Source organism: Petromyzon marinus, chromosome 54 (assembly GCF_048934315.1).
Source record: "Petromyzon marinus isolate PM22_M1 ecotype Great Lakes invasive population chromosome 54, UKy_Petmar_22M1.pri1.0, whole genome shotgun sequence".
Taxonomy (NCBI): Eukaryota; Metazoa; Chordata; class Hyperoartia; order Petromyzontiformes; family Petromyzontidae; genus Petromyzon; species Petromyzon marinus.
In genome coordinates this window covers 9,998,479-10,021,876 of record NC_133720.1, presented here as the reverse complement: position 1 = coordinate 10,021,876, position 23,398 = coordinate 9,998,479, and the positions used below count along the sequence as shown (strand labels likewise).

Here is a 23,398-nt window from a genome sequence, read left to right as displayed (position 1 = left end):
CTGCCATTTTTGCCAGCTAGCTGCCCTTACAACCAAATTAGCTGCACTAAAAAGCCAGCTAGTGAGACCAAGGGCTTGTCGTTTGTTGAGAGCTTAGCCGTTGACAAATTAATTATGTATAATACACCGCGGTTTTGTGAAACATTAAAAAAATATGCCAAAAGCTCTATTTTTTAATACACTAACGCATATGTAGTGAGTCCAACTGAGTCGCAGACGTCATGGGAGCAACACTATTAAGCAACTTCAACCTAACATCACACAATCTATACTCAGGTATAGAATGCCCATCTAACCACGCTACGGCAGAACTAGACACGGTTTCCTATCCCGGCCTGGACCACAAGCTGGGTCCCGGACCGCGTGGCAAGAGGCTTCTTCTCCCCGACGTGGATCTCCACACCAGCACACGAAGAACCCCGAGCCCCTCACAGGGCCCCGTTATACCTCACCGGGCTGGGGCTGGCTCCACCCTTCGCCCCGCCCACCTTCCAGATCTTTCAAGCTCTTTCTCGAAGGCTCCCAAGAGCTCTTTTAGACCACGTGACCGCCCAGCGGCCCCCGTCCACCAGTGGCCCCCCTCCAATATCATCCGGTCACATGTCAGCAGGTCAGCCAGCGTATCATTCCCCAACTTAACCCTGGCTGGCTGACGCTCCCTCACCGGGAGTCCGCACCGCACACTGCTCGTGGTGCCTCCGCGCTGACCAGCGCTCACCCAAGCCCCGCTAGGGCTGGTACTACCCCCCCGTAAGCGGGCTACACATAATGTTAACACATTATCCGCTGTGGCTTCGCAAGCCCGGCACCACACAGTCACAATTACAGTCACTACATCACCCCCCCCCCCCCCCTTCGTAGCTTCCAGCCATCCCGGCTGCCAACTCCCCCCCAGGGAAGCAACTGACGTACAAATATACATAACATAACAACAAGTGTGCTCCAACAAACAGAACAATGCAATAAATTACTCAACCCAACTATACGATATATACACACCGAACAAAAAGAAAAAAAACGAACGAACGACCAAATAATCGCGCCGCACGAGATCCCCACAATCAACATCTCCCACCCACAACGTGTAACAACGCCCGTGAGCTCGATGGCGAGCAGGATCAGCCAAATGCTCGCCATGACTCACGCGAGCGCGGCAGCCCATGACGGTGTGGGAGTGTGCAATGCGCGAGGATCACGCAACTCGAGTCTTTGAACGAGTCCGTGACGCCGGTCCTCCAGACGGATTGGGTTCGACCGCCCTGGGAGGGCCGGGGGGAACAAGAAATCGACCCAACGAAGCCGGCTCCTCACGAAGAGCAGTAGCGGGTCCTTGGCGTCCAGAGCACGCGAGGCTGACACGAGCAGCCGCGTGCGAGGCATCAGTCGCGCGGTGCCTAGGGGAGGAACAGAAACACTCTCCTGAGGACCTGCGTGGGCAGACGCATGTCCCAGCTCGTCGGGCACACCTGACACTCGGCCCCTTCGATATGGAGATTAAACAAACTCACACGACGTGATAAACGGCTTAAGACGAGAGAGGTGCACAAAACAGCTCCGCTTATCAAACCGAATCTGGCCAGACTGCGGCCGCATGACTCAAACCACATCAACCGGCCCTCTCCATGGTTGCAGCAATTTGGGAGATGTGCCCACTGGCACCTGCGGACAATGCAACCAGGCCCTGTCCCCCGGCGACCAATCGCACAGGGAAACAAGGCCACATTTGGCCAGCTGCCTGGCCCGAGAGTTAACACTGGTGGCTTCCCGCGCCTCGGAGATCATGAACCGAATCGAGTCAGAAATTTTGGACACCTTCGGGGCGGGCGCGGCCTGTAATTGGACATCGATGGGAGGATCATCCTCCCTCCCATACATCAAAAAGAAGGGAGAGTAGCTGGTGGACGCATGAGGGGTCATCCTATAAGCGGCAAGAACCGCAGGACTATGCAAGTCTCAATCGACCTGTGACTTGCTGACCAAGTGACTCAACATGGAGGTCAGAGTCCGGTATAGGCGTTCGACCATGCCATCCGTTTGCGGGTGGTACGGTGACGTGTCTACCTTTTTTGTCCCCAGCAAATCGCAAACTTCACGCAGCAGCTTGGAGGAATTTTTTTTTGCCTTGATCCGTCAAGAGGTGCTCAGGGGCACCCTTATCCAGAACATAGCCATTGAAGAAGGCCTCGGTAATACCCACCGCCAATTGATTTGGGAGCGACCAAGCCATGGGCCAGCGTGAGAAATACTCAACGCCCACGAGTAAGTATTTTCTTCCATGCGCGGAAGCGGGAAACGGCCCGAGAATATCGAGGGCAACAATTTCATTTACCCGTGACACCTGGATGGATTGCAGCGGAGGGCAACAGGATCTCACCGGCGGCTTCTGCCGGGGACATTGCAAGCAGCCCTTAAGTAGATCCTCGACGTCGGAGGCCATGTCCAGCCAATAAAAATCCAGTTTAAGAGCAGCCAGCGTCTTCTGCACTTCGAGGTGCAGCAGCCGTTTATGCACAGCCCACACAACCTCGCCACGCAGGGCGGTAGGGACAACAGTAGCATAACGGCACAATCCTCCATCCCAGGACATGAGCAGCCCGCCCTGCAGGACAAACGAGTTAACACCCCACGGAGCCGTGCCATCGGCGGTCTCCCTGACGCGCCGGCGCAACTTAAGGAGGGATGCGTCATCCGCTTGCCGGCGTCCCCACACCTCGTGGTCCAGCCCCAAAGTCGCATCCCGTGCAACAAGGACGTCACCCGTCCCCCCCCCCCCCCCCATCGCGTACGTGGCAAATGCAACAAGAGGGGAGGGGGAGGTCAAGCCGGCCGATCGACAATGACCCAAACCCGAAAAACAAGTGCCCTCTCCGGGCGCTGACAATCGCGATAGGACATCGGCGTTTGTATGGCGAGAACCCTTACGATATGTGACATTGAATTAAAAATCCTGCGGGATTTCGAGTCAGCGTGACAATTGGCCGGAGGGCTGGTCCACACGCAGCGCGTACTGGAGCGCCGCGTGATCGGAGCACACCTCGAAGTGTCGCCCGTACAAGTGTCGAGGTGTGAAGAACGACGTGGAAGCAAGTTGTATAGGGGCTCACACCGAACTGTTTATTATGGGCTTACACCTAACTCGGGGGGAAGGGTTAACACAATTTTGCGCTAAGCTAATCTCCCCAGGGGAAAGGGTACTGGGAATTCCCTATGCCCTACCAGGCTATCGGGCTCTTCCCTCAGTACTGGCCGAGGGTTCAGCCAACTTGGCCAGCCGGGTAAAGTAGCCCTCTAGCCTGGCGCTTCAAAGTGTTCCACTCATTGCCAACTTATTTGAAAATAACCCTCTGATAGTAATAATGATGACAGCAGCACTATTGTCAGCTGTGAGGAAGTAGCACGAGTTCAGTTTCCAGTAATGTTGTCACTCCCCCAGAGCCATCGTTTGAAGGCTAACCCTCAACAGCTAATGATATACAAGAACCATAATTTCTACCTCAGGAGCAGTTGGGCAGTTCACAATAATCAAATCAGCAACCAAGCCATTCCTGATGCTATGAGGTCACTGACCCTGCATTATGGCAAAACACTTCCAGTGACATTGTTAAGTCAGTGCTTATTGAAAAATACCCAGCTTCAGTCCGAGATAGAGCGCTTGGTGGAAAAACGAGAAGTTTCAACAATTAACTTCTGAACCGTATATTGACAAATGGGCAGGTTTCTCGACAGTGTCTACTGTACTCACCCTCAACAGGTTGTGTGTAACTGTTATGCATGCAAACTATTCTCCAGCAAGCTCGGTGGCTTTAGTCAGGGGTTTAGTAACTGGAAGCACTTTGAAAGAATAGGGGAACACGAAAAGAGTGCAGAACATAGATCATGCGTGCTTGCCTTGCACCAGCGGACAAAGGGCAGTGCTATAGATGCAGATCTCATGCAGAAACTTGATGGGGAACGTAAATACTGGAGGGACATTTGGTAAAAGAGTTGCAGCAGTGATCAAGTTCTTGGGTGAAAGAGGACTTGCGTTTAGGGGAGATGATGAACGGTTTGGGTCAACCCATAACGGTTATTTCCTTGGCATCCTAGAGTTGCTATGACAATTTGACCCATTCCTAGCTGAACATATAGAAAAGTTTGGTGGAAAAGGAAGAGGCACATTTGTCATCGACAATATGTGAAGAACTCATTGAGCTGATGGGTCAGAAAACTCGCCAAACAATAGCAGATGAGATTCGGGATGCCAAATATTTTTCAATAACTGTTGACCCCACCCCAGACCTGTCACATGTGGACCAATTGACGTTCATATTCCGGTTTGTTAACAGCAGCGGGAATGTGGTGGAGCGATTCCTGGGCTTTGGGCCAATTGAGAGCCACACCGGTAAACGTTTAGCAGACTGTGACTTTGATGGTGGAGGGCCTTGGGTTGGACCTCTCAAACTGTAGAGGTCAGCCATATGAGAATGCAAGCAACATGTCAGGAAAATACAATGGGCTACAGGCCCACCTGAAACAAAAAAACCCTCTGATAGAGTGTGTGCCTTGCGCAGCACATTCACTTACCTTAGTTGGTGTTAACATCTTAGACGGCAGTAGCCCAGAGACTGACGAGTTTTTTTTTTTACATGTTGCAGTCACTGTACACATTTTGCTCTTCATCTACACACAGATGGGGGAAAGTCTTTCGGAAGACAGATGTCAGACTGGCATTAAAATCGTTGTCCAGTACTCGGTGGAGTGCTCGGGCAGAGTCAACCAAGGCACTGTGGAGAAATTACACTCACTTTAGAGAGGCCTTCGGTGGCATGCGCAATGATGGTAATGAGAAAAGAGACACTCGAGTAGAGGCCGCTGGACTATGTACTAAATTTGACACCTTAGAGATAGTGTTCATGGCACATTTCTGGGACGTCATACTTGATCGGTTCCACGCTACAAGCATGACATTGACATCTCTGTAGCAGCACAGCTTTTGTCTTCGTTGAGGGATTTTGTGGCGGGACAGCGAGACCAGTTTCAGGCTTTTGAAAGGGCAGCCTTGAATGTGACAGGCGTCTCTCAGTCATATCAGCACGATTTTCAGCGAAAGAGGAAACGCAAAACATTTGCAGATGGGAGCTCAGAGCCAGGTGTGACACTTGAGGGGAGGGAGAAGTTCAAAAGAGAAACATTTTATGTGGTCATTGATAAGCTAGTGGCATGCCTTGAACATCGCTTGGACGCTTACAAGCGCTTGACCAGTCTCTTTGAAGTTTTGTTTATGTCAGATGAGGTGTCTAACAGTGATGCATATCCATCAAAATACGTGTGTCCAGGGGCCTCATGTGACCATGATCCGGCCCTGGGTGAGTGGGTCCAGGGCTGACCGCTGTGCATCTCCCAGCTACGGCAAGGCGATCGCCCAGGACGATTCTAGCTGTGTGCGTGATGTGTGTTTGTACGTGCGGGGAGCACATAGCCTGGCACAAGCGTCACACTGACGTCACCGCCACTTAGTAGTGAACAGCGGTTGTTGTGTATTCACTGGAGAAACACTCCCATTGTTCCCAACTGGCTAGTCGATGATAGTTAAACAAATCTGGACGAGTTAGTGCAAGGTGTCTCCCCGAGCAATATCCACCAAATACCACCCCGTATGCCCTCACTTCAGACAAACACCTGAACGGGCTCCAGAGTGATCGGATTTGTAAGGGCAGCAGCACACGGCAGAGTTTTCCTCGGTGAGTTCCCAAATTGAACAGCGGAGGGGAAAAAAAAAACTTTATTTTTTTTATTTCGCCATTCCCCTTCCAGGTTTTCTTCGCCAAGTGAGACTCAGCAGAATAACCAAAAAGATTTTTGGTCGCCGCTGAGCTGCCGAGTGGATTTCTGGCGCTCTCTGTGTGTGCGTCTCTCTCTCTCTCTTGCCTGCTCACTCGTGAGCCCCATCGATCGTTCCGCTGAAAGGTGCTCACTCATCTGTTGTGAACGGCGTCTCTGCGTTACTCTGAGCTGCCCCCACCGCCGCTGGGGAGATGCGTGCTGGGCGTTTAGTCGGCACAGACAGAAACGATCGCTTCTTTGCTAAGACGAGAGAGAGAGAGAGAGCTCATGGGCAGGGTGCTTGCGATATTCTCTTGGAGGTGGGGGGGGTAACCCACATGATGTCCTACTGGACATCATTTGAAAAAAGAGCTTAATAGCTCATCGGATCCTTACAGAATCCGAAACAAATATTCGGATTCTGTAAGGATCTTGTTCTAATGTTACTCGTGCTTTGATAATTCGTGATCACCGATTTCAGTTTCAGCTGCAGCAGCAGCATCATTATTGTTATCATCATGAGCATTTTACATAGCATCAGTGCCGCACTTTGTGTATCATCTTCGGTAGTAGCAGCCGCAGCGTGATTATTATCAACACAATCGTCAGCAGGCGAAGCGGTGGCGCAATTGTCTGGCGTATTGCACTTTGAACCCGGCAACCCGAGATCAACTCCCCACCCAGGAAGGGAAATATGCACTTCTGCGGCTGTCTGGAACGCTCTTCCTACCGATATTAGGAAGCTACTAGAGCTATGCACTTTTAAATCATCCAGATTGAGAACTCATTTCTTTAAAACTGATTTTTGTGTTTAGTTTGTTGTCTATCCCCCACACCTCCGATTATCGCAGTGGGCTACGTACGGTGTGAAATAAGTTCAACATACGGTGCATATAGTGACCAAGGGGAAGAGAAGAGCCAAGGCCAGATGGTGGTGGGGCACTGTCGGGGCACATCTTGGAGGTCGCACTGTGTCTACGATGCGCAGGCTGCGGGATCTGGTGGAGGGTAGAAAGCGTTGCAGAGGTCCGGAGGTGGTAGCCCTGATGACGCCTCCGTCTTACCTGAATTGATTTCGACAGTCTCGGTCTCATTAGCAGGCTGCGGCCTGTTAGGCAAGTGCTGCTGTGTTATCCACTGTTGTGGACGAACACCACGCGACCCAGTGAGCACAGTACAGCAAGATCGTACAAAATATACTATGCGCTTGGTGCACTGTGGGTAAGAAAGAATACCTTAATATTTTCATCATCATCATCAGCTGTGGTTACTCCACTGCTGGATGAAGGCCTCCCAAAGCCACTGCTGATCCTGCGATGCAATAATCCACCTAGCAACTGTAAACAATTTGATTTGCATTTCACATTTTTAATATTGTATGTATGTTTAACTTCTTTCGCGCCGTACTTAGCCAATCGTGCTAATCGGAGGTGTGGGGGAAGGAAAATAAACTAAACACAAAAGGCAGTTCAAAAGAAATTCGTTTTCAATTTAGATTTAAAAGTGCATGGCTCCAATGACTCCTGATGATATCAGAAGGAAGAGCGTTCCAGACGGCCGCAGAAGCACATCTGAAAGCGCCCGATGCAATGGCAGTCTTTGTTCAATGGTTAGCCAAAAGCTGTTGCTGTGAGGATGATATATTGGCATAGAGTACTGCCATACTGTGGCGTGCTCTTATAAATCACATCACAGGATCTTTACTGAGCAGGTGGCACGCTTTTGTAACGCCCCACAGAAATTACTTAGCGGCAGCATCAGGAGCCAATATGCCACATTCGTGGACACTGGCTCAGGACGAGCTCCCTGAACGTCGTTGGGCCCAGAGGTTCCTGGAGGCCCCGGATTTGGAGCACTCTTTTGTGTGAGGCCCTGCGAAAATGTCTCTTTTGGCTGCCCCCCCAACTCCCGAACCCCCCCAACTCCCGAACCCCCCCCCCTCAAGGTCCCTGCTGAACATCGGTCGACTATTGATACTGGGTGGACAAAGGCGGAAGGCAAAATTTAAGAAACTTGCACCGTTGTTTAAAACGCATATAAAACGCCATGGCCTGGGAAGGCCTTCATTCAGCAGTGGATAGACAGTTGCTGATGACGACAACGACGATGATAATACAGTCTGGATATTTAACGCATATTTATCAGCGGCAATATTACAGGCTCATTGTGGGGGGCTCTGTCTTGTGTGAGGCTCAGGGCACATTTTCCCCTATGCCCCCCCACCACCCTCCCCTGGGCTGCGCCACTGACCATCGCTGGGCCCAGCGCCAATAACATTTTGCTCTTAACGGCAGAAAATAAGCACTCAGTTGCAGGCACTCTCCCGTAATGGACTGGAGTTTAATGTCCGAAAATGAGACTGCAATATCCGGTGTATTTCGAGTGTGCGTGCGCGCGCACGTGCATGCGTGCATCTTTGTGAGTGGAGTGGTGGTGCAGCGGTTAGCGTACTGCACAACAAACTCTTATCACCTGAGTTTGATTCCTGACCACGGTTAAGATCCGGTGTGGATCTCCCGTAAAACCCAACTCTGCCTCAAATGAGTGCCTGGTTGCAGTGTGTAGCATCAGCAGTGGGTCGACGGTGGCTGGGTGTGGTTCTGGGCATACCACCCCTCGTGCGCCGTACCGGCCTTAATATGTGCTTGCTAAAAGCACTTGCCCCAACAGTCGTGCTTGCTAAAAGCACTTGCCCCAACAGTCTTTCAAAGGCTACGTGGAGGATTTTTGTAGTGTTCTGCACACTGTCATCCCGGAAACCTGAGTTTGATTCCTGGCCATGCACAACAGCGGTGCCAATCTCGGTCTGAGCCTGTTATAGGTTGACTCAGCATAAATTTGAATTGCCTGGTGCAGTGTGTCGACATCGGCATAGGGGAGTCAAAGGCAGACGGTGGGTGATTGGTCCTGGCCACACCACATACTCATGCCCCAGCCTTGCTGGCCGTACGAAATAGACGCTTACTAACAGCACTCAGCCTAGTCTTACTAAGTAAATAAGTAATTAATTATTATCACAACTCACCAGAGCCTCCTGGATACGCCGATGCGTTTTCATGACACCGGTTGGCAGTGTGGCTAGGATATGTTGACTACCTCGCCTGGTGTGCAGGAGGTCGTGGGTTCCACCATCATCATCATCACGGTGGCTAGGAGATGTTGACTACCTCGCCTGGTGTGCAGGAGTTTGCGGTGTCTCTCTCATCATCATCATCGTGGCTAGGAGATGTTGACTACCTCGTCTGGAGTGCAGGAGGTCGTGGGTTTGATCCTGACCCTGATGCCTGCTGCTGCTGTGTATTTGGAGTTTGCGGTGTCTCTCTCATCATCACGGTGGTTAGGAGATGTTGACTACCTCGCCTGGTGTGCAGGAGGTCGTGGGTTCGATCCTGACCCTGACGCCTGCTGCTGCTGTGTATTTGAAGTTAGCGGTGTCTCTCTCATCATCATCACGGTGGCTAGGAGATGTTGACTACCTCGCCTGGTGTGCAGGAGGTCGTGGGTTCGATCCTGACCCTGATGCCTGTATATCACGACCCTGGAGTTTGCTTCTCTCTCCCGTGGTCACGTGTATTTTTCTCTGGGTCCTTCGGTTTTCCCCTCCACATTTACAATCAACATGCGTTTTAAGAGTATACGGCTGCTATAAATTTCCACGTGATTAGCCACTTCGTTAAGAGGGATGCTAGTCATCGAACAGAGATGGTCACCACATCGCGTGCTTTCGGATGCCCTTCTGTCGCCGTCTGGAACGCTCTTCCTTCTGATATTAGGAAGCCACTGGAAGCAATGCACTTTTAAATCATCTAGATTGAAAACTCATATCTTAAGAACTGCTTTTTGTGTTTAGTTTGTTGTCCATCCCCTGCACCACTGATTAGCACGGTTGGCTACGTACGGTGCGAAAGAAATTCGACATACATACAAAAGAGGCTTTTCAAGCCCGCAGGTTGCGGAAGATCCGACTTACGGAAACCGACTTTACGGAAATGCTCCCATAAATCATGTAAAAATTTGCAGAAATGTTTCCGTTAGTTACGTAGGCGGAAATAGTGCAGTGCCTTGAGGTTGCGGATGAATACCACGGAGGGAGGCATAGGGCGGGCAGCCGCCTTACGCCTCGCTCCACCAAAACGCCGCCTTCACCAAGTCCGAGCTTGACCAGGATTAAGGTAAATGTAATTTTTTGTAGCGTTATGTAATTCTTTCCTTTTGTAGCATTACGTAATTGTTTGTTTTCTATGCTTGGAACTATCTTTTTTTCCCCCATGTTTCTATTGCTAGCTTTCTTCATTTTAAGTTTATTTCACGAGTTATTTACTGTATGTACTTTATTTTACACAATGACACTTGGATTGCTTGCCGATTCAGCCAACAGCGATCGGAGAAGTCTAGGCCTAGCCTAATGCACGGTAAACGAACATTCGGCAGTGACAACTTTCTGTTAACAATAATAAATAAATAATGCTACGTGGTATTCGTAAACAATTGGATACGGCATATGTTCCATTCGTTTAACTATGGGTAGTGTTAAGGTTGATATTCGACGACAGCGCGATACGACACTGAGAGAAAACGAACCTAGTAATCGGGCAGGGGAGGGGCACGACTATTTCCGGCTATGGGATTTTATCGTTGATTTTGGAGTAAAAAAAATCAGTTCCCGACATACGGAAAATGCGGGTTACGGATCGTGCTCGGGAATACGGAACCCGGGGACTGCCTGTAATGGTGTTTCGTGTTGTATCGTTAAATTAATTACTCGTCACAATTACGTGGTAATAATCAAAACCAACTTTAAAGCATCCCCCTGTTAAGACGAGCCAGAATATGAATGCAACAGAATTCCACGGACGTCCTAGATGGCCGTGACTCCGAGATACGCAGGGCCAGACTCAGTGGTCGCGTTGTGCGTACGTGTGTTTGTTGAACTTCTTTCGCACCGTACGTAGTCGGAGATGCGGAGGAAAGACAACAAGCTATGCAGAAAAACACAAACACCAGCTTTGTGTGTTGACCATATAAATTAGGTTGTGAAATTGCAGCGTCACGCGACCAGATATTTTAATCGTGATAAAACAGCTTCCGTAACTTGTTTTGGTACTTGGTAATGGAATGTATTGGTTAAGAAGCTCCATTTCATTACATCGGCAGGACAAAGGCGCAGCCCAGCAAATGCTCGCTTGTGCCACCGCTGGCAGAAGGGCCTCCACTGGAGACAGCCCCTCTAGACGGTATTTTGAGCCTCCTCTTCACGCTGGTCGGGCATCTTGGGAGAGGTGTGAGTACCCACACTTTACCCCACCACGCACGCGACCTTGGGTGAACAGACGAGGAAGGAGAAGCGGTGGTTGGGGGTGAAGGATTTGAGAAACTTGCACCGTTCTTTCAACTGCCGTGCCGGGAGATTGAATGTAAGCGGAGACCTCAGCATTGCAAGCCCAGTGCGCTGACTGTCACACCACACTCTTGCAGCAGCAGCCATCGCAGGACCTTAAGATATCATCATCGTCATAATCAAGTGGCTGTCCTACGGGTGGACTTGCTCTTGATATGTGAATGTGGAATCTCCACCACTGACCAAACAGGCGGTGAGCACCGCCCTACGCACTCTGAATTTTAACATCACCACCATCACCACCACCAGCAATGCCACCTCACCTATCGAATATAAACAATTAGAATTTACATGAGTAGCATTACCGACCCGATTGTTGCGCCGAAATTGCCAATTAAGCAGAGGATGCGGAGGAATTTTAAAAAATGCAAATTCGGTGAATGTCCCCGTAGCCAATGAAGGCGTGGGCTCGATAGCGCGTGGACAACAAAAAAAAAGAGACAAGGATTCCTGCCCTCCGATTGGCCGACGGGTCAGCGGCTGTGTCTGCAGCCTCATTGGCTGCGGTGCAAGCAGTGAGCCTCATAAGAAACTGCACGGAGAGGCCGGCTCAGCAGTGCCAGGAGAGAGAGAGAGCGTGCGCGTGCGTGCGTGCGCGTGCGTGAGCATCATTTGTGTGTCACTGCTCTCGCGTTTCATTTTCTGCCCTTGCTGTTCTCCCCCCCCCCCCCCCAATTTCTTGCAGAAGGACACAAGACCCCCATCTCAGAAGGCGCTGTCTGCCTCAGCTGGAGTAACGCACGGGTGAGAAAAATGTGCACACAGTGCATGCATGTCATGCGTGTGTTCTGGCATCACGTGTGCATGTGTGTGTGTGTGTTCTGAGGTGAGCGGTGGTGTAGCAGTTAGTGCGCTGCGCTACGAACCCGGTGACCCGGGTTCGATTCCGGCTCACGGCCGACACCAGTGATGATTATCTGAACCGGTCCTGGGCCTCCCTTAGGTCGACTCAGTCTCAAATGAGTACCTGGTGTGGTGTGTAAACGTCGCCACTGGGGAGACAAAGGTGGCCGGGCGTGGTGCTGGCCACCCACTCCCTTGTGTGTGGTGCCCGGCCTTCATAGGTGCTCGCTGACAGCACTTGCCCCAACAGTCTGTTAAAAAAGGCTATACGGGGGATCTTTGTCTTTGTCTGGCATACATGTGTGTGCGTTTTTATGTGTGTGTGCATGTGTTGTTGACCGTATTTGTGTGTGTACGTGTCTTTGTGTGCTCATGCTGGTGCGTGTGTTGCACATTGTAATACGTGTCATTGACCAGATTGCCATAGTTGGCATCCTTCTCAGTGTCACAATGGGTGGACATATAAGTGCACGATCTGCAACTGCATTGATGCCATGTGCTAAATGTTGCATATTCGGTGAAAATTAATATGAATGCATATGGTGTGAAATCAGCATTTACGTAGGTGTGTGTTACTGCAACACGCAGTGCGTGTGCGCACATGCGTGTGCTCGTGCATGCGTGTTCACATGCTTTGTCATACTCACTGCAGTGTATACGGTGCGTAAATTAATGTATGCCATACGATAATTTATGTATGGCTTACATGTGAAGGTTTGGATGCTTTCATCGCAATGGCCCGTATTGTGCGTCTGTTTGGTGTGCGTTGTAAGAGAATATCACATTATATATTCAGCATTGCAATGCGGGTCAGTGTATGGTGAAAGCGAAGAGAAATTAATCTTGGAAAAATAAAACAAATCATTTTAACATTTTACTCGCATGGAAACTGCGTGATATATTTTCCGTCCGTCTTGCGATTGAAATCTGCTGGAGAACAATTGGATCGTGAGATGGCGGCGTGTTGGGGAGGCCTTCATCCAGCAGTCGATTGAGCATGGCTTACGATGATTACAATTTAGTATAACTCTACATGGCTTCACATTTTTTTCCATCTGTTCATTTAAATCGACACCGAAATGTCACCACGCAATTTTTTTTACGTATTGTTTCAAAAGAATAAGCCAATATATTAGTGTTAAAACAGAATATTGATTATGAAATATCAAACCAAAATGGACAGATGAACCAACTAATGCCTGTGCCAAAAATAATCGCTTTGAAAATTGAACTCGAGAAATGTGCATATTAAACACGTAAACTCCTTCACATTATTTTATTCACAAGCTTATGATAACCCAACGATAGTTCATCACCATTGTCCGTTATTTAGCCAGGATATAGAATAATGAACCTATTGAGACACATGAACAGTAATGGCTCTTTTGTAAAGGAGACCTGGGCGGTTAATGTCCGCATAGCGACAGATTTTGCAAAATATATAAAAAATATAATTCCGCTACTACATGTATATATAGCCTATGGCCAGGGTGTGGGCAAATGCACATGTATACATATATAAAAAAATACATATATGCACATGCATAATGTATACAATGTACATGTTCTGTATACTGGGAACGGTGGTGTATCGGTTCTCACCGTTGCGTTACAATCCCAAGTGGGCGGCAATCAATCTCCGGCCATGCACAACATTTTGTCATTGCTAAATCTGAATCTGGTACTGGGTTCCCTTTAGGTCAGCTCAGGTCCGAAACAGGTAGCGGTTATAAACAGTGATTCAGTTTTATTGTCAATCAGGGGGAGACAATGGTGGCTGGGCGTGGTGTGTGAGCCACGCTACCCCCCTTCCCCAATGCGCCACACCGGACTGAGTAGGTGCTCGCTGACAGCACAAGCGCCGACCGACGGGCCCGCGTGACCAAATGCGGCGTCTTTGTCTCGCCGTGGAGGCTGTCGGGTGAGTGAAGATGAACGCTGCCTTTGGCGTACGCATTTTGTTCGAAATGCCCGTGCAGCATTATCTGTGCAGAATGCAGGTTGTGTGTATGTATATGTTGAAGTTCTTTCGCATCGTAAGTAGCCAACAGCTATAATCGGAGGTTCTGGGGTAAGGACACAAACTAAACAAAAAAACAGTTCTGAAGGAATGAGTTTTAAATCTAGATGATTTAAAAGTGAATAGCTCCCAGTGGCTTCCTAATAATCGGACGTATGGAGCGTTCCAGGTGGCCGCAGAAGCGCATCTGAAATTCACTCAGAAAACATTTGTCCACCTGCCACAGCAGTGTCATGGTCAGCACACTGGCCTTGTGGTTCATAGGTCACTGTTTCGATTCCATCTCCCAACGCTGCAGTTGAAATTATTTGGTGAGTTTCTTAAATCCCGCAACCCCCCCCGCCGCCCCCCGTCTATCCGCCCAGCAGTATAAGTGGGTGCACCACAGTAGTCGGTCGGCAGGTCACTTATGGTGGGGTAAAGTGTGGATACGCCCACCTCTTCCAAGACTTCTGGCCAGTGTGAAAGAGTATGCCAAACACCCAGTGGAGGGACTCTCTGCAGCTCACTCTATCGGAGGCCCTTCGGCCACCAGCGGCGTGAATGAGCAATTGCAGGCCTGCACCTTTGCCTTTAATATTGAGACGACGCACGGCCGAGTCGACGCGTCTCCCAGATCCAGCCGGCATCATGCGGCTACCCTGCTCCATTGGCAGCGCTCGGTCAATGGGGTAGTTCCACAATTTTGGACGTATGTTTTGGACACTGTTTTTTTTTGGTTACAGGTACAACAACATTTAATTGGCATTACGGTGAAGAAGGAAGTATAGTCACGCATGAATGATCCATTTACTAAACATTTACTATGCAATAATTCACGCTATGACGTTTCAGACATTTTTACGGATGTGGGTCATCATTAGTGTAAATAGGAAGTGGCTCCTTACTTTGGGCTGGCTTGTAAACCAGTTGGGTCTATAATTCACACTTACAAATAAGTTGTCCACCTGCCTAGATAGTGGAGAATTGCTAACAGAATACCACGGTCCTGTTGGTCGGACGTACGCAGACAAACCAAAATTTTCATCCATGCCGGGATGGCGATTGTGCATTAATTCTCTTGTGTTTGTCAAACCCCTGGTTTTTATTCCATAAATAAAGCCACATTTTCCCAAACTATAATTACCTTCAAAATTACAACCCGTGTGTCTCATTTAGCGTGACTTTTAAAAATGTGACTTCGGTCTTCTAATTTGTTGAACTTAAGTTCGATATTCCCATATGGAAGGGGTCGGAGGCGGAGGAGTGGCTACATTTTCTCACTCGTGAAACTGCTGTTGACAATCCCACAAAGTGGCACTCGTTTTACCGGCCCAGGTGGGATAATGGGCCGAGTCAACCGTGGACCGCAATTTGAAATTGCGACACAAAACCGAGAGCTCTGGCACAGCTCCGCAGGGCCGGAGCACGTGACTGAGACCATAGCCCTCAGGTACTGTAAGTTCCAGTCCTTTACCTGTAATCTGTGCCATGTCAGATCACAACGACACCCACCTCAACGTCACTGCGATCCTCCATGTTTACTTAAAAAAGACAACGGTCACTGCAGTAATACCAACATCCACATTCACTTTATCTGGCCAGGTGGCTCAGTGGTAGAGCGAGCCGTTCGCAATCGCAAGGTTGCGAGTTTAAAATCCTGGTTGGGGGGTCGACAGCCAATGATCCCTCCCTCTGCGGTGATTAAATAAATAAGTAGCACTTTGCGAGGAATGCAAACAGCGATTGTCCCGTGCAGAGATTCACCCCTGTGCAAAATTTTCACTGTTGGCTCTACAGGGCTGTGAACAGGAAATTAACACCAACCATTGACTCAAATGAGTCAGAAAATCGCTCTGACTTTCTACTTTTGGCGAAGGGCTACCCCGAGACGAATGTGGCTTCACTCAAGATGTCCGTACCGGACCGCACCTACAACCACCTCTGACAGATCCTCTACATACGCCCCATTGGACATTGGCCACCCTTGGGTCTTTCGGGTGTACATAATGCGTACACACAAACAGTGGGTACGTAACATGGGTATATATCTCTGTGGATACTCGGGATGTGCTTCTGGCTCTCGCATTCATCTGATAATTTAGGAAATCCTGCCTGGATACGAAATGTAACATTGATCGATCCGTGCCCCCAACAGACCACAAAGAGGTTTCAAACAACACAACTTTCAATAAAAGTCACAAAAACACGTACATCAGAAATAACAAGTCGTAACATAACAGTGACAAGGCATAATGCTCAACACACACGGAAAAGCTTGCCTCCTTAACCAAGGTGCGCGTTTGGGGAGGTCGACTCTGATATTTGTTGGTCACGCTGCAGGAATTCATCTTCTTTGGTTCTTTCGGTAAAGTCACGTAGAATGTCTGGAGGACAGCGCTGTCCTCCAGACAGTCTCGTCTCCTTCACCTGATGAAGGCCGCTTGTGTTGTGGCCGAAACGTCGTGAGAATATTATTGTGTTATTTTATTTTATAAATTTATTATTTTATTCTCATTCTACGTGACTTTACCGAAAGAACCAAAGAAGATGAATCCTTGCAGTCACGAAAGCTTTAAATCGAAATTTAAGCTGCAGGAATTTTCGTTTTTCATTGCCGCGCTATCGACGGTTAAGGATCCTACGACGGAATAGCAACGCCCCACTCTTGCGCCGAACCACCGCTGCTGTTCTTCTCCCTCTCTGCTGTGCCTGTGCGCGTGTGATAAAGGAAATTAATGAACATCCCGAGCCAGGACGCGAACGCTCCTCCTCCGCTAGGCCGTGCTGTGCCGCCCCACCCCCCTCCCACCATCTCCGTACCACCATGGCCGCAAGCTGCATCTGCAAACGGCGTCCGCCGACTCTTGCCTTATGGCAGTTTGGCTGGGAGAGGCTGCCGAGTATAGAGAACGTTTCACCCTGGCAGGAATTAAACTATAAAAAACTGTAAACTATTTTTGTTTCACCAGGTAAGGCCCACTGAGCTACGTAGCTATTTTTCAGAAGCGACCTGGCCACAAATGATAGCTCGACGAAGTGGCTTATATCACGTGGAAATTTACAGCAGCCAAATACTCTAAACGCGTGATGCTGATCATAAATGTGGAGCGAAAAACTGGAGGACCAGGAGAAAAATCCACACGACCACGGGGAGAACATGCAAACTCGAAATATGCAGGCTTCAGGGTCGGGATCCAACCCACAATCTCCTGCATACCACATCTCGCCGCCGTGGCGGAATGGAGGAGGGTCTGTTATCGCCGTCGGTGGAGGCGATGGTGATGTTGGTATTTTTAGGTCGTATTTATGTTTGTTGAACTGCTTTCGCACCGTAAGTAGCCAACCGTGCTGATTGGAGGTGCGGGGGAAGGACAGCAAACTAAACACAAAAAGCAGTTCTAAAGAAATGAGTTTTCTACGTTCAAGGGCAAATTCTTCCTTGGGAGATTAGTCTTGGCGTTGGGAGGGCTTTGCTTTTTATTTATTTATGTTATACCAGCCAAGGTCAATTCACTGGTGCCTGAAAGCTGCTGAGAATTAAAATATAAGTTTCACAGTTTTATGACAGCGCTGTGGAGGCAGCAGCGAGGGTTGGTGGATCACTCAGTGATGTTGCGAAACTTCCTTCCCGTGGGTGGCGAGGAGGTTTATTTATTTAGCGAATTATTTTACACGTGACTGTCATACAGTTAGAGTCCCAGATGTGCAAGACAAATAAATAAATGCTTCTCAATGCTATATGTGAGTAGACGTCAGCCCACATAGCCACAGAGCCATGTGACAGCCTCCTCCAGCACGTGCAGGGCAACAACAACCAGTCCTCCCGGCACGTCCTGACGGAATTCACAGCCAGAGACGATGTGAACCACGGTCTCCAGCTTCCTGGATTCCCACAGTAGTGGGATGTCATGTAGTTCGCCCCATCGATGTTCGGAAGCGGCACACATACCCTGGTCACACCGGAAGCGGTTCAACTGAGCTCACTGGCGCCTTGGGAGGTCGAAGCCAGGCATCTGGACAGACGGATCACTGACGAGATCATTGTTAGGCAACATCCACACATCTCCATTCTTTCGCCCCATGCAGTGCGGGTCTTCAGGCTGTGGTATAGCCCACACTGGGTGTCGGGACTTCTTCAGACACACGGGTGGAGGCTTGAAGATGTCGAGCATCTTGGCCATTGCAGCTTGATGGCATTTTTTGGCGAGGGGGATATTGCAAAGTATTGGCAGCCACGGTAGTGGGGTTGTCCTGCTTTCACCGGAGATGGTTCTTATGGTGACATCCACCAATTTGGTCTGAACTTATAGAGTCCATACCAGTGCACAGTATTCTACTACATAGTAGCAGCTAGGGAGAGACCCGCCGTACGTAGTGACCTTGCTAGCCAGACCTGTGCGTGAGACCCAAGGTGTTTCAATAGCTCAGGGGATATGTTGTCTAGAACCAGGAGCTTTTTGTTGTTGAAGTGCTGAATGTACATCGGCAGTGGTGAAAGGCCCGTAATGGTATTCTGTCTCACTATGCCGGTATTTCCGCCACTCAAGGTGTTCGTGACGCTCACGTGGCCTTGACCCGACTGGCTTTGTGATGACCTGCACCAGGTGACTCGGAACTTGATTTGATGTAACTGGTGGGCGATTGCACGCTGGCGGTCGCTGGGCAGCACCGAGCTTGCGGACAAGTGCCCAGGTCTTTCTACTTGACTTAAAAAAGTCTCCATTGGTGACCAGTTCTTCCCAACGAGCACATTGCACGATGTTGAGGCTTTCAATCAGATGTTACACTACCTCCGGGAAACCAGACTTTACATTGTCGAAGTAGCTCGGCACACTCAGCATCAAGGCACGGGTTATAGAGAGAATAAACACCACGTGGTATGGTCTTTGTGGCTGCTCTTGTAAATTCCCCCATAAAGCGTGAATATTTTTCATCTATTGAGATGGTGCTCGGGATGTAGACAATGCTAAGTTTTACTGCTGCAGTGTATTCTGTCCACTGTGCCTTGTGAAGTTCCAGGGTGGTTTTAAGGTGCTCGTAATAATGGGTAGCTGTAGTCCGATGTAGATTAACGATGGGCGGCGCTGACTCCTGGGGAAGTTGTTCAGAATAGTGCATGACGCTGGAATTTGATGGCCGTGAGCTGCGCTGACCCAGCAGAGGTCCGGTTAATATTCCTTTTTCCACTTGGCTGAGCTGAAGGTACCTCTCTATTTGGGGGTCGTGTGACCAGGTGAAAGTGGCACTGTGATGCCCACTTGCACAAGCACCTCGTCATTTTCATCAGACGTTGCAAATCCCCACTCTGTATGGTGGCTGTTAAAATCTCTGACATATATCGCTGGTTGTTGAAACTTTGGTAGACTGACTGGCACACCCCATGAGTCATTTGGTGGTTTGTATATGTAATGGGTTACTTTATAGACACACTAGTCGTAGGAGGCATACACGTTTATACTTTCCACAGTTCAGGGGATAACTATATACGGGTCAGGACAGCCGGCACACTGCCTGATCCAACACTAAGGAGGAGGACGAAGACTTCATAGACGACGGGCTCCATTCCCAAACCGCAGCAGCCCCGACCCAGCGTCGGGGCCTCCCTTTTATCTTCCCCAGCATGACCTGGCTCTGCCCTCGTCCACACCCCCTTCTGGAACCTACCAGAAGGTTCTGGGCTCTGCCCCACGTGTCCCCTCTGTTACCTTTACCCTACATCCGTTACCCCGGCCTATCACGTGCCCTACTGGCAGACCGGCTGCTGTATCCTCAAATGCCCCTTCTCTGCCAGCAACCGGCGCTATGTGCTCCAGTGGCACTCTTCACCTGCCCTGCTGGTAGACCGGGCTATTACACCCACGATCCCGCTCTCTACCAGTAACAAGCGCTACGTGCCGTAGTGACCCATTCTATGTCACTACTTCTACATTGCATACAGCATATGCGCCAATGCGTACTGTATTGCAGACAACAGAGGGTGGCAGCAGCTGGATGTTAACCAGTTCGCATTTCACGTACAGTGCATGGCCATATTTTGGGTGAAGTGAACAAATAACAAGGTCATATCCAGCTATCTGGAAACACCCTGCCTGGTCATCTGGAATATGGGTCTCCTGTAAACAGATGACGTTATTGTATGAAGTGGCTAATTCATGAATGACATCGCGTTTAGCCGCAGATAGTCCTTCCACATTGAGCTGAAGAACACGGAGTGCTGGCCCCACAGCCCTTGAACCTACGGCCTGGGCAGGAGGTGTAACTGTAGTCACGTGTTGGTCGGGATCGTGACGATCCGGCCAACTAGCTGCAGCTTTGGTTTCCTCAGACATTGTTTGACATGGCTGGGTACTTGCAGGCGGACACGACAAGGACGTAGCTGCATTTGTTCCCTGATGAGGAGATGCCATACCCTGGCTCGCCAGGAGATTGCGGTGCAGCAAACGTGGACTTCACCTGTTGCATCTGTACGAGATAGAGGGTTTCCCCCTTACATGCTTGGGTTTAATCCGGGTGCTCTGGTTTCCTCCCATATGAAAACACTCTTTAAATTGCCTGATAACACCTTTATATAAAGGGGATCTTGGAGTTTAGGCAATTGATGGTATCGGCTCATCACATGGCTACTTTCCTACTTGTCTGTGGTTCCTCCTCGCGCCTCAGAATCGTTCTCTCTTACAGGAGAAGAGTGAGGGAGAGTAGTGAACGAATACTGTGCGGCGGCGGCGCGTTACAAGTTGAGGTTATGATTACATCTCAGTGGCAGAGCAGGTAGAAAAGTGCTGCCCCTTCTATGTGACCAAAGGGTCACCTGAAGGGATCTCAGAGATAGCTTTGTGATATTCGCGGACCAGCCTCTAACACGGAGGGTTGTGTTGCTCCGAAAGTGATCCGAATGGATTCTCTGACTCGAGATATGCGACCGATAGCACAATAGTGACAAAATTATTAAGCTTCATTAGAAACCAAAAACATCTGTCTGCCCTTGTCGTTGTGCCATCATAGGTCACCACGGCGGACGGTCACCCACTTCAGGACACACGCCAAGAGAACAAGAAAGGCCGATCTTAATCTTATTTTCCAAAGCTCTCCGGCCTTCCCTCCATCACGGTGGCCGGCGGCAGCTGGTGTTGTGAATCAGGCCGGTGGCGCAGCCCCTAGACACACGGCTGTTTCACTACAGCAGGGTCGCATGCCACCACCGCCACCACCGCCGTGTATTGAACAAAAAGTCCCGGACGCACTGCCCCATTGGTGACGGGCACCACCTTGGGCTTGGGTTACCGCCATATAGTGATGCTACGGTACGTCGTACGAAATAAGATCCATGAGAATCGTATCGTGCGATGCGAAAACTATTGCATTGTTGATTTGAAGCTTTCGTGACTGCAGGAATCCATACTCTTTGGTTCTTTCGGTAAAGTCACGTAGGTATGACTTTACCAAAAGAACCAAAGAGTATTGTATTGTTTTGAAACAGTTCATGTCGTGACAAAATATTTCTGAAATTATAATTAAAATTCACTTATAATAATTGTTAATTTATAAAGGCGCATTAAAAGCCTCAGCAACTTAAAGCGCCTTACTTCGCATCTCAGCTTGAACATTTTAATGGGACCCCCACCTCCCTCACCCCCAGTGGCAGCTGTCTGTATGCAGCACAAGGCGATTGTACTGGCCCGCAAGTGGGCCTTTCTCTGCCAGTAGGAGTGTGATGTTTGCTGTTGTGTGTAATCCCAATTGTTTTCTCTTCTTGCATATGACGGCAATATGGTCAGGAAGCTAGATGAAAATGTCGATGTCTGCTGCTGGCCACGACGAGAGGGCTTCAGTAGAAAGAGAGGAGTTCGTGTCGTGTTGCTGTTCTTCCTCCGTTGTGGTTCACTGTACTGTATGGTCAATGTCGTAAACACACTTGAGTAAATTTCATGTATATTTTGTAAGGCGTGAACCCCAATGGTAATGTGTTATTTTAATAAATAGCTTTAATCCCATTCAACGAGGGGCTCTGTTAAACTTTTTCGGATACATTCAAGGGCGTCTCGGTTAAGTGGCGTCAATCTTCTGACAGCGTGTGTGTATGTGTGTTATGAGTGATTAACATTTAAGATATCCATACTTAAAGTTGGCTATGGAAAAGCACAAACACAAAACGAAAGTTATGCGGAATACACGATTACAGAGTTAATAAAAACTTGTATCGCGTTAATCATCGTGAGATTTAACATCATATCGCGAAGAGTGATGTCACTGCGACCCACCTACTACAGTGTCCAATCCGATTGGTTAAACAAGATTCCTAACGCCTCCTTCCCATATTTGTCCCTCCACGTAAAAAAAAATATGAAAGTTATTAACTTGAGAATACGTTTTCCCCTTTTTTCTGGCAACAAAACAGGTGTTGAGATGTTAAAACACCAAACTGAAACCTTTTACAAGGAATCATGTCTGCATTAACCACAATACTTGTGGTCAGAATGCTTACAAAAACATACTCTGGTAATATATGCATTGTCTTTGAAACTGATTGGTCCACACCAGAGACAGCTTTCTTTGTAGCCTAGTCTCAAAAGGCCTTTTGGCGTCCTCCGGTCGTGTAAAAAGTTATTAACTTTTGACACAACCCATCAGCCACACAAACAAGGCCTTCTGGGGGCACATTCAGTGTCTCATCATCAGCAGAGCCACGCTTTCTTGAACCCAGTTACCAGCACTGGGTGGCGCTGTTGCGAACAGAACTCGTTGCCACACGTCACAATTGGTAAACGGAAGTCAGAGCCGTCCCTAGGGTAGGGCGAATCAGGGCGATCGCTCCGGGTGCCGCGCTTTGGGGGGGGGGGGGTCGCGTTTTGACGTCACGGTGTTAGATGTCCTACTTCCGATTTAGTTTGAAACTGTCAAGGGGGCTCACACGGTGGGGTTTACCCCGGGCCCCGCACGCCGCTATGGATGGCCCTGACGGTAGTAATATAATTTATAACACGTCGTAGGCTTTCGTGACCAATATCCATAATAAAGTTTTTTTTGGGTTATATTGCGTAAATGTGTCCTCAAACCCATCACCACCCGACACAGCCAATTAGTAAGGGATATCATGTCAACAAAACATGCCAATTCGTTACTACTTTAGCACACCGGTGTGTTTGAGAGTAACCCACGCCATTTGCAAATTGAGTATGATGTTTCGCTGGTAATTACAACCGGACTCATCAGGTGATTAGCCAGAATTGTGGAGAAATCCTCCTGTTTCGGTCTTAAATAGAGCAATAGTGATGACATCACTATTAGCCCATCAGGTGCAAAGACCAGAGGGGGGGATTAATGTAGTCATATACGTAGTGGGTTCTGAATAGGCG

General features: G+C 49.1%; 1 protein-coding gene and 1 long non-coding RNA gene across 5 annotated transcripts in view; both read left to right on the top strand.

Moving 5' to 3' along the window:
- The window catches only part of LOC116954184 (NFX1-type zinc finger-containing protein 1-like), a 70,366-nt gene that overhangs the window by 3,671 nt on the left and 43,297 nt on the right, over positions 1–23,398 (top strand). For 2 of the 4 annotated variants that reach the window (XM_032974681.2, XM_076052169.1), the window contains exon 2: positions 11,886–11,944. In XM_032974681.2, the coding sequence (XP_032830572.2) occupies positions 11,886–11,944 (59 nt within the window). Of the gene's footprint in view, positions 1–9,472; positions 11,084–11,885; positions 11,945–23,398 lie in introns of those variants that run through there. The other 2 variants (XM_032974683.2, XM_032974682.2) reach the window with 2 other exon arrangements.
- On the top strand, positions 11,951–22,041 carry LOC116954272 (uncharacterized). Its single transcript, XR_004404704.2, has 2 exons — positions 11,951–13,964; positions 21,048–22,041. It is a non-coding gene; the product is annotated as an uncharacterized LOC116954272 (long non-coding RNA).